The 12396-nt window shown below is 63.8% G+C and overlaps 1 protein-coding gene across 6 annotated transcripts in view; it reads left to right on the top strand.

Annotated features, from left to right (window-relative positions):
- The window catches only part of CAMK2B (calcium/calmodulin dependent protein kinase II beta), a 147863-nt gene extending 136978 nt beyond the window's left edge, over positions 1-10885 (top strand). Inside the window, exons 17-23 of one of the 6 annotated variants that reach the window (XM_045004651.1) lie at positions 1164-1292; positions 2367-2495; positions 3854-3967; positions 7641-7716; positions 8018-8112; positions 8777-9011; positions 9876-10885. In XM_045004651.1, the coding sequence (XP_044860586.1) occupies positions 1164-1292; positions 2367-2495; positions 3854-3967; positions 7641-7716; positions 8018-8112; positions 8777-9009 (776 nt within the window). In that variant the 3' untranslated portion in view covers positions 9010-9011; positions 9876-10885. Of the gene's footprint in view, positions 1-1163; positions 1293-2366; positions 2496-3853; positions 3968-7640; positions 7717-8017; positions 8113-8776; positions 9012-9544 lie in introns of all 6 variants that reach the window. The other 5 variants (XM_045004650.1, XM_045004652.1, XM_045004655.1 and 2 more) reach the window with 5 other exon arrangements.
- The last annotated feature ends 1511 nt before the right edge of the window (positions 10886-12396 follow it).

The following is a 12396-nucleotide window of genomic DNA, read 5'->3' as shown; positions in this document are numbered from 1 at the left end:
CCTTTCCCTGGGAGCTCGCCCTCTCCTGCTGTATCCGCTCCCTCCCCCCCACTCCCACCAGCCAAGAGCCCTGTGGAAGCTACCGGGGCTGCTCGTCCGGGGTGTGTCGCTGTGCAGGGCCAGGTCCCACAAAGCCCATCCAGCCACTCTCCCATCCCATGTGGTCTCGTGACTGGAGCGCTAGAAAATGTCCTGTGGGGAACCACCCTGCCTTGGCCCCGGGGGGAACTTGTGGGGCTTTGCCATCTCGTGTGGGGCATCCGGCAGGTGCCCACAGCCAGTGCCCCCCAGGGACGCAGCTGGGAAGCAGAATATTGCCAAGGCTCAGGCAGGAGAGCTGTCATGTGGGTGGACACAGGGCAGGCCTCGCTCGGGATCCAGGTTAGGGAGGGGATTATAATGGCTAGCCGTGCCGAGGACATGGCACTTAGAGGGCAGGGAGTAACCCAGCCACTCTGCCCCACATCTCCCCTCTGTTCAGCAGCTGCAGGGGCAGATACGTCCCCTCTACTTCACCCTGGAGCAAGCTACAGCTGCCCTAAATCCCACCCTGGCCTCTGGGCCTTTGCAAATGATGCAAAATCGCTGCACCGTTCGTCTGCTCCTGCCATGTCCCTTCCGGTCTCCACTCTGCCCGCAGCTGGTACCGAGCCCTGTGCCTGGGCGCTGCCTGCACCAGGGCAGGGTTTCCCTTTGTGCCAGCCCAGCTGGGCAGCACTGGAGCATGGTCTGCATTTAGCGTGTTCAGCGTTCCTTTCCTTTCCGACCATCACCTGCCCCCGACTTCTAACCCACACTGGGATGCAGGGGTGAGTTCTGGAGGACGAATCCATCCTTCTGCCTCCTGCCACAAAGAGACGACCTGGGCTAGCACCACAGAGCCTGTCACCCCCTTGTGGCACCAAGGGGCTTTGCCACGGCACGTTGGTTTTGTTATTAATAACGAGGACCCTTAGAGTGAAATTAGCACCGCGAAGTCCATGGCCTTGCTTCCTGCCCCTGACAGCTCCATGGAAGCCCTGCTATTGGAAATCAATACAGACCTCCTCCCACACCTGATCCTCCCACACCTGCTTCTCCCCTGCTTTCCTCCTGTCTTGCTGCTTTTCCATTCTATTTGTTTTCTCATCCTTCTCTCCATTCTTTTGTCTGTCCTGTCCCAGCTGCCAGATTCTCTGACATTTTATTCACAGTGAGGAGGGGCTCGGGGCCCCTGGATGCCGAAGGGCTGCAACCTGCCACCAGCCAGCCCTGCCCATCTCCAGCTGTCACAAACCCTCCGCCTCCCCAGCGTAAGTAGCGGGTGTGACTGGGGCCTCTGTGGCAGAATAATCAGCCATGCAGATGCCTGTCCCTTGGGGCCTGGGCAGGAGGTCCTAGTGTCCAGGAGCCAAGCTAGAGAGAAGGATCTGCCACCTCTCACAGTTTGAGAGCCAGCCTTGCAATGGATGCAGTTTTCCTGGAAGGCCCAGCTCCCGGAGACGCTCACGTTACAGTGATGCCGGCGTGAGACAATCAAACAGAATGAACCAGGCCCTCAGAATCCGGAGCTCGGCCTCGTCACATCTGACTGAGATTTTTTTTAAAAAAGGACCAGTGAAAGTTGGGTTCCATTTCTTTGCTGCCTGGTTTCTGAGCCTTTAGGTTACCTGGCTTGGGTTACTTGCCAAGCTTTTCTCCGCAACAACCACCGCGAGGAAGGTGCTGCTTGTGGCGGAAAAGCTGAGCCTCTGCTTGGTAATCACCTGCCTCCAGGAGCTGGGGCTTCAAAAGAGAGAGCAACCATCGCGAGACTCGCGCTAAAGCCCTGGCCATGCTTCCCCCCTTCCCCGGCATGCCCTCTTCCCTGTCGTCTCTGCCCTTGGCCCGTTCCTGCAGCACTTGACTGAACTCAGCCGGCATTTTCCCTGGGATGCTGCGTGAACTCTCCCCTAAACCCCAGGGGAGCAGAGCTGCCACCTCCCTCCAGGGCCTTGCGCCCCTCCAAACAGCAGTGGTATAAGCTGGATTTGCCAGGATTGCTCCCTCCTATTGATCGGCCCAGTACCAGTCTCCAGACTTACGCAGAGCGTTCCAGTGTGCACGAGAGGTCACTATTACTGTTTATATTACTGGCACGTCTACATGCACCAGGCATGGCCCAGGACCCCACCGTGCCAGGTGCTGTACAGACACGGATCAAAGGAGCAGGTCGGCTAATCATGACCATCCCCAGAATGGCAAGGGGCCGCCCAAGCCACGCAGCGAGTCAGTTGCAGGGCTGGGGTTTGAAGCCAGGCGTTCTTGGCTCTTCCCTGCACTCCTCCTCTCCGTCACGCTTCCATTCCACCTGTCTCCTCATCCTTCTCTCGTCTGTCCCATACCAGCCACCAAGTTCTCTGACATTTTGAGCACGGTGAGGAAGGGCTCCAGGCCCCCAGACGCTGAGGGGCCACGGCCTGCTGGGAGCCAGCCCTGCCCATCTCCAGCCGTGGCGACCCCTCTTGTTCCCCAGCGTAAGTAGCAGGGCTCGGGGGGGGGGCTGTGGCTCGGCACTGGAGGCTCTGGGCAGACCGGGGCAGTCGTGCATCGGGTGCCTTCTGGCTGCGTTCGGTGGGGGCTACGGCTCACCTGCCCCTTCGCTAGTTTCCCTCGGGGCTCCTGGTCTGAGGGCTGGGCATTTGCTCTGTGCTCTGTGTGTGGAGGCCGAGCTGGACACGGCTTGTGGGGACTCCCCTCCTTGTACAGACCCCCTTCGCCTCAGCCTTGAGCCTGCTGTTCCAGGGCAGCCAGCAGGGGCCTGCCTCCCCCCCAGGCCTTGCCACCGCTCTCAGCCTGGGCACCCCCCCTCATCCGACGGCCCCAGGTTCTAGTCATGCCTGCCCGCCAGGATTGGGCTACCAATGGGACCCAATCACTGGCCCTCTTCCTGGCCAAAGCAGAGGCCTCTAGACATGCTCTCGCTCCTTTGGCTTGAACCAGGCCCCTTTCGGGGTAGTTATGCCCACCGCAGCCCCTTGCCAAGGTAGGGCTGGATAGGGCCCAACGTAGGCACCCGCCACCCCCATTTCACTGGTGCCCAGACCAAGAGCTGGACTCTGGCCACCCTTCGCTCGGATAAAAGGGAACACTGGGCCCACCCCATGCCCGCTGCAGAGCTGAGCTCCACGGCGCCCACCTGGCAATGCTGCGCCATGAGCCCTGCACATGGAGCACAGCTGCATGCGGGCTGCTGCGCTCCCCAGAGGGGCGCACGGCTGGTGCCCCTCGCTCCTTTCCCGCATGGTGCCAACAGCAAGTAGGGCAGGTGGGTTTTGCTTGTCAAGGTTTCGCCTGCTGGTTTTTGCCTTTAGAAGCAGGCTGGTCCCTGACTCAGTGGGGATCTCTTTGCGGGGGGACGTGGGGCTCTTGGGGCCGCATCTCCCACCAAGGAAGGGCCATTTGTGTCCAGCACAGGGGCCCTCCAGAGCTAAAACACGAGCTGGGGCTGGAACAAACACATCCCTGCGGGTCGGGCACCGAGGGGGGGCCAGGAACATGCGCTCCCCAGTGCATTACTAGGGCAATAAACAACAGCGGGGGATTTCACCAGCCCCCCCGCTTTCCAAACCCCTCCCTGGCACCTTGCTCCCAGGCTCCGGAGAGCTGGATTTTGAATGTAAAAACAACCAGCGCTCTCCCCTTTTCGGCTCCTCTGCTCAGCAGGAAGGTGCTGGGGAGAGACCTCCGCCCGAGGGGCTCTGCCTGGCCTCGGGTCCAGCAGGGAGGGCATGTGTCCCAGGCCAGTTGAATCCCACCCTTCCCTGTGCACCTCCCCATGTCACTTTTCCAGTCCATGCATCGTCTCACCCGTCTCTTGGCCGTCCCGGCCCAGCCACCAGGTTCTCTGACCTTTTGAACACAGTGAGGAGGGGCTCCGGGCCCCCAGACACTGCCGTCAGCCAGCCTTGCCCATCTCCAGCCGTCACGAACCCTCTGCCTCCGCTGCGTAAGTAACAGGGCTCAGGGAGGGGGGATCTGCCTCCAGTCCTGATATCTGCCCTGGCAGCCACCCCGGGGCTGGGTCTCAGCGTGTGCTGTCCTGGCACGGAGCCCAAACCCATCCGCAATGCCCATGTGGGAACCAGCGGGCTGGCACAGCAGCATGGAGGGCCATTGGCAGAGTTGGGGGGGGGCAGAGCGAGGATATCAGAGAGGGCTGCTGGGTCAGGAGTGAGGGGCATTGGCAGAGCTGGGCGGGAGGCGCCCAGGGCTGGGCTAGCAGGGGCTGCAGGTCGGGAGTGAGGGGCACCGGCCGAGCTAGGGGGAGCCCAGGGCTGGGCTAGCAGCGGGCTGCAGGTCAGGACTGAGGGGTGTTGGCACAGACGTATGCTGGCGGCAGGGGCGTTTTGCTGTTCAGGTGCCGACAGTTCATGGTTGTCTCCAGCGTCCCCTGAGCGCTGGGCGCTGGGCTCCTGCCCAGCCACTGGAGAGTCAGGTGTCTCGGGCGCTGGGAGTCCCGGCGTGGATCGTTTACAGGGCTGGCTGACAGCTCGCAGCCAGGGGCAGGCACGGGGAATGGGAGCTGCCAAGCCAGGGGTGGGGAGCTGAGCAGGGAGGAGCGCTGCGTGGCACAGCCATGACCGGCAGGCTCACAGGTAAGGGCTGGGGCCGGGGAAGGATTTGGGGAGTCTCTGGAGCTGGCTGGGATGGGGACAGACCCTTCTCCTGAAGGCTGTGCTGGGTGCCCAGGACGATTAGCCGGAGCTATTGCGGAGGGGCAGGACTTTGAACTAACTCAGGGTGGGGGGCAGACCCAGGGCAGGAGAGCGGGGCACAGAAGGGGGCCAGGAGGACTAGTGCTGGCTGGCTGATCCCAAGAGGGTGTGAGCTGTTCACCCTGGGGCCCAGGGCGCAAGGTCCCTCCCGCAGGGCAGGGCTGATGTTCTGATACGGCCACAGCCTGGCGCCGTTCGGGGGGGGCCTAGTTTGGCTCCGGTCTGCGTGGTGTGAACACCGCAGGGGCTCAACCCCTCGGAAGCATCAAGGCCCTGGGCTGGGACCCTGGTGTCCAGTCGGGCCCAGAGGTGGCATGAGCCGCATGGTGCTGAGTGGGAGGGGGCTGGGTGCGGGAGGAACAAAGGTGCCGTTGGAAATGAGGGCAGCGATGCACGGAGGCTGCAGGGGAGAAGGCTCTTGTGCCCAGGCTGTGGAGGGGGTCGGTGCCAGAGCAGGGGCAGGGATGGAGAGTGAGCGGGTCTGGGGGATGGCCAGGAGAGCACAGCGTGTAGCACCTGGGTCTAGGGGAGGGAGTGAGCACCAGAGTCCGGGGCCTGTGGGGGAAGCCCCATAGGCTGGGGATTTCAGCAGTGGGGCAGTCGCATGGAGGGGCCCGGCCAACCCAGGCGAGAAGGATGGGTGCAGGGTGCAGGCTCTGGGGTTGGGAGTCTGTTGGGCAAAGGACGGGGGAGGAGCTTGCCCCCGGGAAGGTCCCTCTGGCCTGGGGGGGGTGTGTAAGTCCCTGCTGGATGTTCCTGTGGGGCTGGGCCAGGCCTCGTTCATCCTGTCCCTCTCCAGTGGAGCCAGCGTCCCCATTCCTCTGGCCAAGGGAGCCAGGAGAAGCCCACAGCCATCGGCTGGCCTGAGGGTCCAGCCCTGGGGTCAGTGTGTCCGTGTGGGGAGCTCTCCTGCTCTAACCACAGCGGTGTTATCAGCCTGAGCTGGGTACCTGGCCTGGGGCTCCAGTAACATGACTAGTAACTAATAATCGAGCCGTCAGTGCCCCACGCAGCCCCGCCCAGAGACGCTGGGCAGCCACCCAGCCCCTGGATGCTATTCACACGCAGCCGGGCTCCACCAGGCCATATGGCGTCTAGGGGCTTTCTTAAACTCTGCCGAAAAAGACTAGAAATCAGTGGGGCTGCCCCATCTGGCTCCGGTGGGCAGGACCAGGCCCCCCCATCTCAGTGCACAATGGGAAGGAACAAGGCCTGGCCTAATGCTCCTGGGACGAGCGATTGAAAAGACTGGACTTGTTTCCCTTCGTGAGGCGACAAATAAGAGAGGACAGGATAAAAGCATAGAAAACAATGGCTGAGGTAGAGCAGGGGAAGCATCTGGTCTCCCGTCTCCAAACACAAGAACAAGGCGCCATTCAGGAACACAGAAATTAAAAACCAATAAAGGGAGCTGCTTTTCCACACAGTTAGCCGGTGGAACCCCCTGCCACTGGAAGCAGTTGAGGCCAAAGGGATTGGCCGGTTGTGTGGATAACAAGAACCTCCAAAGCTGGCACAGTTAATGGCAGCAGATTTGGGAAGGGATAGCAAACCTCGTGCTTCAGAGCTAAAACCAGCCTCAGGAGGGAGATTTATGTGGGAGGCGGATTAGCCCCCATCTGCCCCTGTTGGCTTCTGCTGAACCATCTGATGCTGGCCACTGATGCAGTCAGGAGCCCGGACGAGACGGGCCATGACCCTGTAACCCCTCCGTGCAGGCCGGCTGGCCCCCAGGCCTTGCGCGCTGCAGGTGGGGCACTCTCTGCCTTGGCACTGAGTGAGCGCCTGCCCCCACCGGCATTGGTGCCTGGTGTGCCTCCCTTGGAGCCCTTCCCCCAGCCCTGCTGGGCAGGGACGGGGGTCCCCACGTGGCCCTCTTTGCAGGGGCTGTTCTGTGGGCGAGCAGGGACCGTGGCCAGACAGTGAGAGAAAGGGGAGCTGGGGTGCCTGGCGAGAAGAGCCCCTCTGGGGCAGGCTCCAGGCCCCCAGCAGCTTCGAGGCTGGGGGTGCCAGCTAGAGAGGGGTTAGACACCACCACCACCCCCCCCGCCGCACTGGATTGAAGTGTCTCGGGGCCTGCATCGCCCCTCGCTCACCCCACTGTGACGCCCCGACCCCAACCCGTGCCCCCTGGAGAGGCTCAGCTCCGCTCCGCTCTGCGCCAGCGCGGCAGGGCTGGCTGGCCTGTGGGGAAGGAGGGGGGATCCCAGCGGGGTCAGGGGGCAGGAAATGGATGCCACAGGGCAGGCCAGAAGTTTCCGAGCGCTGCTCCGAGGAGCCAGCCGTGGCAGGATACTGAGCCACGGCTCCACTGCATAATGCATGGGCACTGAGCTAAATGGGTCACCTGGGCATCTCCCAGGCCCCTTTCCTCCCCCCAGGCCTGCTTCACAGCAACGGGGGGAGGCCTGGAGCACAGGCTGCAGGAGGGTTATGGGGCGTGGCTGGGCAAGGGGCACCAGAGGGTTACCGGGCTGGGAATGGGGCATGGGAGGTTTCTGGACCTGGGCTGGAACTGGGGCACAGGGGAGCTGTGGGCATGGGGCAGGGGAGGGTTAGGGGGCTGGGCCTGGAGGGTGTGAGGAAGGGGCTAGAGCTGACTAGTTTTTCAGGGCTTGCTGCTCTGGTAGGCGGTGCCTGGTTGTCGGCCCTGGAGGCAGAAGCCCTGCGGGGTGCCCACTAGGCAGTGCCAGAACGGGCTCCCCCCCGTATGTGCCCACACACACAGTGCCTCAGCCGGGGCAGAAGGGGGCTGCTCGTGGGCTGGGCGTGGCCCTGAACCAGCAGCCTGTGGGTCGTGGTGAGCCTGGCCACCCATGGGTAACTGCCAGGTCTGGCCCAGGGGGCCAGGGGTTCCCCCCAGTGCCCACCCCCTGCTGACACCCCCCACTCTCCGTCCTGCAGCCCGCAAGCAGGAAATCATCAAGATCACCGAGCAGCTGATTGAGGCCGTGAACAACGGGGACTTCGAGGCCTACGCGTGAGTCCCCGGGGCAGAGCGGTGCTGGTCGCGGGGCTCTGCGGGCGGCCTGGGCTTGGGTCCTCCCCCCGTGCCATGGTGCGAGCCAAGGCAGGCCCTCGGGGAACCCAAGCCCAGGTGGGGGCAGAGGGGCCCTGCCCGCTGGGTAGGGAGACGGGCAGCCTCCTGCCAGGCCGGCATGGGGGTCTCGGCGGAGGCGGCTGGCGGTGCAGGCCATGGGGCAGTGGGTTCTCTCTGGGTGGGGCTGGGGTGCAGCCAGGTGCCCTGCCCTGTCACTCATTGCCCCGCTCTTCCCTTCTAGGAAGATCTGCGACCCAGGCCTGACGTCATTCGAACCCGAAGCCCTGGGCAACCTGGTCGAGGGGATGGACTTCCACAGATTCTACTTCGAAAACTGTGAGTGAGGGCTCCTACTGCCAGGGCGGGGCTTGGCACCCAGGGGTCCTGCCAGCCGGCCCAGCTCGGCCTCCAGGCTCCCACTGACCCTGCTCGGTGCCCGGGGGTCGCATTGGCCAGCCCAGCGCAGGGCTCGGAGGTCCTGCTGGCCAACCCGGCTGGGAGGCTGGCGATCCTGCTGGCCGAACGTGGCTCAGTGCCTGGGGTTCCTGGCAGCCGGCCCAATGGTTGTATTGGCCAGCACAGCACAGGACTTGGGGGCCTGCCATCTGGCCCAGCTTGGCGCTCGGAGGTCCTGCTGGCTGGCCTGGCTTGGCACCCAGGGGTCCTGTCGACCCAGCCCAGCTCAGCACTCAGAGTCCTTCTAGCTGGGCCCTGGCCCTGGATTTGATGCTCAGAGCAAGATATAGCCAAGACCCCTCACCCCCTGGCTCTGACCCAGTGGGCCTCACCACAGCCCTGCCCCCAAGACCTGCCCCCTCCCCATGATCCTCCAAAAGCTGCCTCCACCCTAGGGCCCCCCATGACCTGCCCCCCCACCCCGCAAGACCGTCTCCCAGGCTGTTGCCGCATGCCCCGGACTCACCGCCGGTCCCTTGGGCCCATCCCGCTGGCTCTGGGCTGCAGGCCACCCCCGGCTCACAGCAGCTCTCTGCCTCCCCAGTGTTATCCAAAAACAACAAGCCCATCCACACGACCATCCTGAACCCCCACGTGCACGTGATCGGGGAGGACGCCGCCTGCATCGCCTACATCCGCCTGACGCAGTACATCGACGGGCAGGGCCGCCCCCGCACCAGCCAGTCCGAGGAGACCCGCGTCTGGCACCGCCGCGACGGCAAGTGGCAGAACGTCCACTTCCACTGCTCGGGGGCGCCCGTGGCACCGCTGCAGTGAAGGTGAGAGCAGAGCCTGAGTGGCCCCCACCCCCACCCCCTCCGGTGCTGGTGAGACCAGAACCAGAACCTCCCTGGTCTCCCCTCTCCACGGTGCTGCTCTGGAGAAGGTGGGATAAGAACCAGAGCCCCCGCAACCTACCACGCATACCCCGCCGACAGTGCTGCCAGGGAAAGTGAGACCAGAACCAGTCCCTGCTGACCTAGCCCTGCTTTGGGCTGGCAGGGATCCCTCTGCGTACAGGGCTGTGCCCACGAGGAGGGACTCTCGACGGGGTGGGTCAGCAGGTCTGGTTCTGGTGGAAGCCCCCAGCAGGAGCAGCCGGTCATAGGCCCAGTCTACACTAAGAAGCTCTCCTGGCTAGGACAGTGACAAAACGCCCCTCCTGCTATGCCAGCAAAACCCTGATGTAGACGCAGCTCTGCGGCCAGAAGAGCCGGTGTGGCTGAACTCCTGTGGCCTCTCGCCGCGTCTCCACCGGTGGCTGTCCTGGCGCAGGCCTGGCCCACGGCATGTGTGTGTTTGTGTCTTGCAGAGCTACCGCTGGCTGTTTTGGTTTCATCCTGAAGGAGATGGTGATTTGAGCTGAGCCGCTAGCCGGGAGCAGCGGTGCCAAGCACGCGCCCGCATGCACGTGTCCCCCTCCCCCTGCCCGTTTCCAGTGCCTGTGTTTGCAGAAAAATACCAACAAAAAAAAAACAAAACAACAACAAAAAAAACCAACCCGACCCCACCCCAAGCCCAGCCCGGCCGTGACCTCTCCAGACCCAGCCGCCCCCATCCCTGCCCCCCCGTGTCCGTCCAGCCAGGTGAGCAGGTGTTGCGATGAAACTGTTCCGACTCTGATACAAACCTTCCTTCCAAAGCCCCGCGCCGCCCGCCCCCCGCGCTGCCCGCCCCTGCACTGAGCGGCGCTCCGCCGAGACGACTTGCATTCTCTGTCGAAGCATGGACCTTCCCCGTGGTCGTGTCCCGTGGTCGTGTTTGCGCTTGGACATCTGTGACCTGTTTTTCGAACCGTTCCTCGACAGCGGACTCTGCTCCCGAGCGCTCGGGCTTCCCCGGATCTTCCCCTTCTAGTTGTGCTTGTGGATTGTTCTGATGACGATGACATTACTATTCTTCGGACGCCTCGTTCGTTTCTTCTTTGGTGGGTTTGGTCGCTGGAGCCGTGGCTTTGCTGGGCCTGGATCCTCACCCCGTCCCCCGCTAGCCAACGGCTGGCTTTCCCCACACACCGCCGACCCGGGGAGTGGGGGGGGAGAAGGGAGTGTCGTGAAGTGGAGATGTGCCGAATTCTTGCCAAGGCCTAGAGCTTGTGAGATGCACCCACACCCCAGACCCCTAAGACCTGCTGGTGGTGGTGCGGTTGTGCCCGGATCTGCTCAGGGACGGTCCCCGGGTGGCGGAGCTTGGAGGCCTGGCATGGGGTGACACACCAAGGCCTCTCTCGGCTAGTGCCAGACACTGAATTTCCAGAGGGATGGGCAGGGAAGCTCGAAGTGGAGAGCTGAGTGTGGTAGGGTCAATCTTGCTCCCCCAGCGGCCCCAGGGGATCTCCAGCGTCCCAGCAACCCAGTCCCAGAGGAGTGTGGTCTCCAGCTAAGCCCACTGCCACCGCCCAGCACTCCGTCGGATTCCCTGTAGGGGAGAGGAAAGCGAACCGGGGTTTCTCTGCTCCTGTCTCCAGCTCGAAGGTGTGAGCAGAGCTGCAGCCACCGGGCTCTGAGGGATGGCAGTACCACCGCAGGGCTGGATTCCCTCAAGAGCGAGGGGCCAAGCCGCCCTTCCAAGTGCCTGCTGCATCTGCCAGGGGTGTGGGCTTCTGGCTGGGTAGGGTCCCCTCCTCCTCCTTGCCCCATCCATGTTCAATGAGCAGGTGCCCTCCATCCCAGCTCAGCCCCTTGCCACTGCTGGCCCCCAGGGTGTTCGATTGGCCCCCCCGTCCCAGAGAGGGGTTGGCCGGACAGTCCGGGCTGCGTCACATGTAGAGGGGAAGAGGGCAGGCTTGGGCTGGAGTATTCAAGGGACCAGCGGTGGGCTCGCCCCCTTGTCAGCGCCTGAGCTCTGCTCTGTGGAGCCAGCCGGGCTTACAGCCTCTTGGCGTGTTGGTGAGCCCGGCCTTGTCCCATTTGCTGCCATGGCCGACTGTGCCTGTGGGGTGTACCCGTGTGGGGCGCGCTCCACAGACCCCAGTTAAAGTGGCGGCTGGGGAAGACCCTGGCACCGCCGAGGTCTTGGGCAGGGAGCTCGTTCCTGGAGCCCTGCAGCCTTGCTCCCAGCTGGGCCGCTGGCTGTGTGGGACGGGGCTGGGCGTGTGCCCTGGCAGGGCACTCAGCCGGGCTCGCTCAGTGGTGTCCTCAGAGCCATCTGGCCTGGTGTCAGCCAGGCTTCCCAGCCCCCGCAGCACACTGGGGGCGGGGGGGCTGGGAGCCCCAAGGCAAGCCCAGGTGTGGGGTGGGAGGCTTGGTGCACATGGGCTGGCTCAGGGATCCCCGTGTCCCATGGCATGGCAGGGGGCAGAGTGTTTGAGCACAGAGATGGGTCCGGGCATGTGGGTGGGGCTTGTGGAGGTGAAGGGGTTGTGGGGGCAGGGCTGGGGTAGGTGGGAGGGCAAGGTGGGGGCAGTAAGGGTGGGGCAGGAGGCAGTGGGGGGGGTCCAATGGGGTGAGCAGGTCGGGCAGGAGTAGGTGCAGGTGAGGCAGGGGCCAGGGCAGTAGGGGTGCAACTGATGGTGGGGCAGGAAGCCGTAGGGGGCACAGGGCAGGTGGGGGGGGTGATGGGCAGTCAGGGGCAGGAGACTTGGCTGGTTTGCTCACAAGGCAGCTGGAGGCGCTAGAAGAGCAAATGGGGGTGACGACACCCCAGCTCCATGGTGCCAGCACCGCCGGCTTTGCCCATGGCCATCTCTCTCTAGCCAAGGGCCCCAGGCATGGCCCTGGCTGGACACCAGCATGCGGGATTCTGCCCGGTGGAAGGTGAGGGGCACAGTGGGGCCAGGTGACCGGCCATGACGTGCAGAGTGCGGAGGAGAACTGCCCTGGGAAGGGGCAAAGCCCACTTGGCGTGAAAGTAACCAGGCAAGAAGCAGGTGGGAGAATGCGGCACAGGATGGGCATCTGCCCTGTGGGGATGGGGCATGGGCCTCCCAGGGGTGGAGTATAAGATGGCACATGACCCATGGGGATGGTCTGCGTATTGTGGCAATCCAATCCGGGCGTTCTCATTTATATCGGGGAGGGGGCAAAGCATGGGGGATGGGCCGGGCGCTGTGTTAATGTGGGGCGGGTGTGGGGCTGGCCGGGAGGGCCCGCGCTGACCAAGAGCGGTAACGCTTGGCCTCCCTTTGTTATTGGGAGGGGGTTCTGGTGGCTGAGAAACAGCTAG

The sequence above is a fragment of the Mauremys mutica genome, chromosome 2 (assembly GCF_020497125.1).
Source record: "Mauremys mutica isolate MM-2020 ecotype Southern chromosome 2, ASM2049712v1, whole genome shotgun sequence".
In the NCBI taxonomy this organism is placed as follows: Eukaryota; Metazoa; Chordata; order Testudines; family Geoemydidae; genus Mauremys; species Mauremys mutica.
The sequence above is the reverse complement of the archived record's forward strand: the minus strand, read 5'-3'. Positions and strand labels throughout refer to the sequence as shown.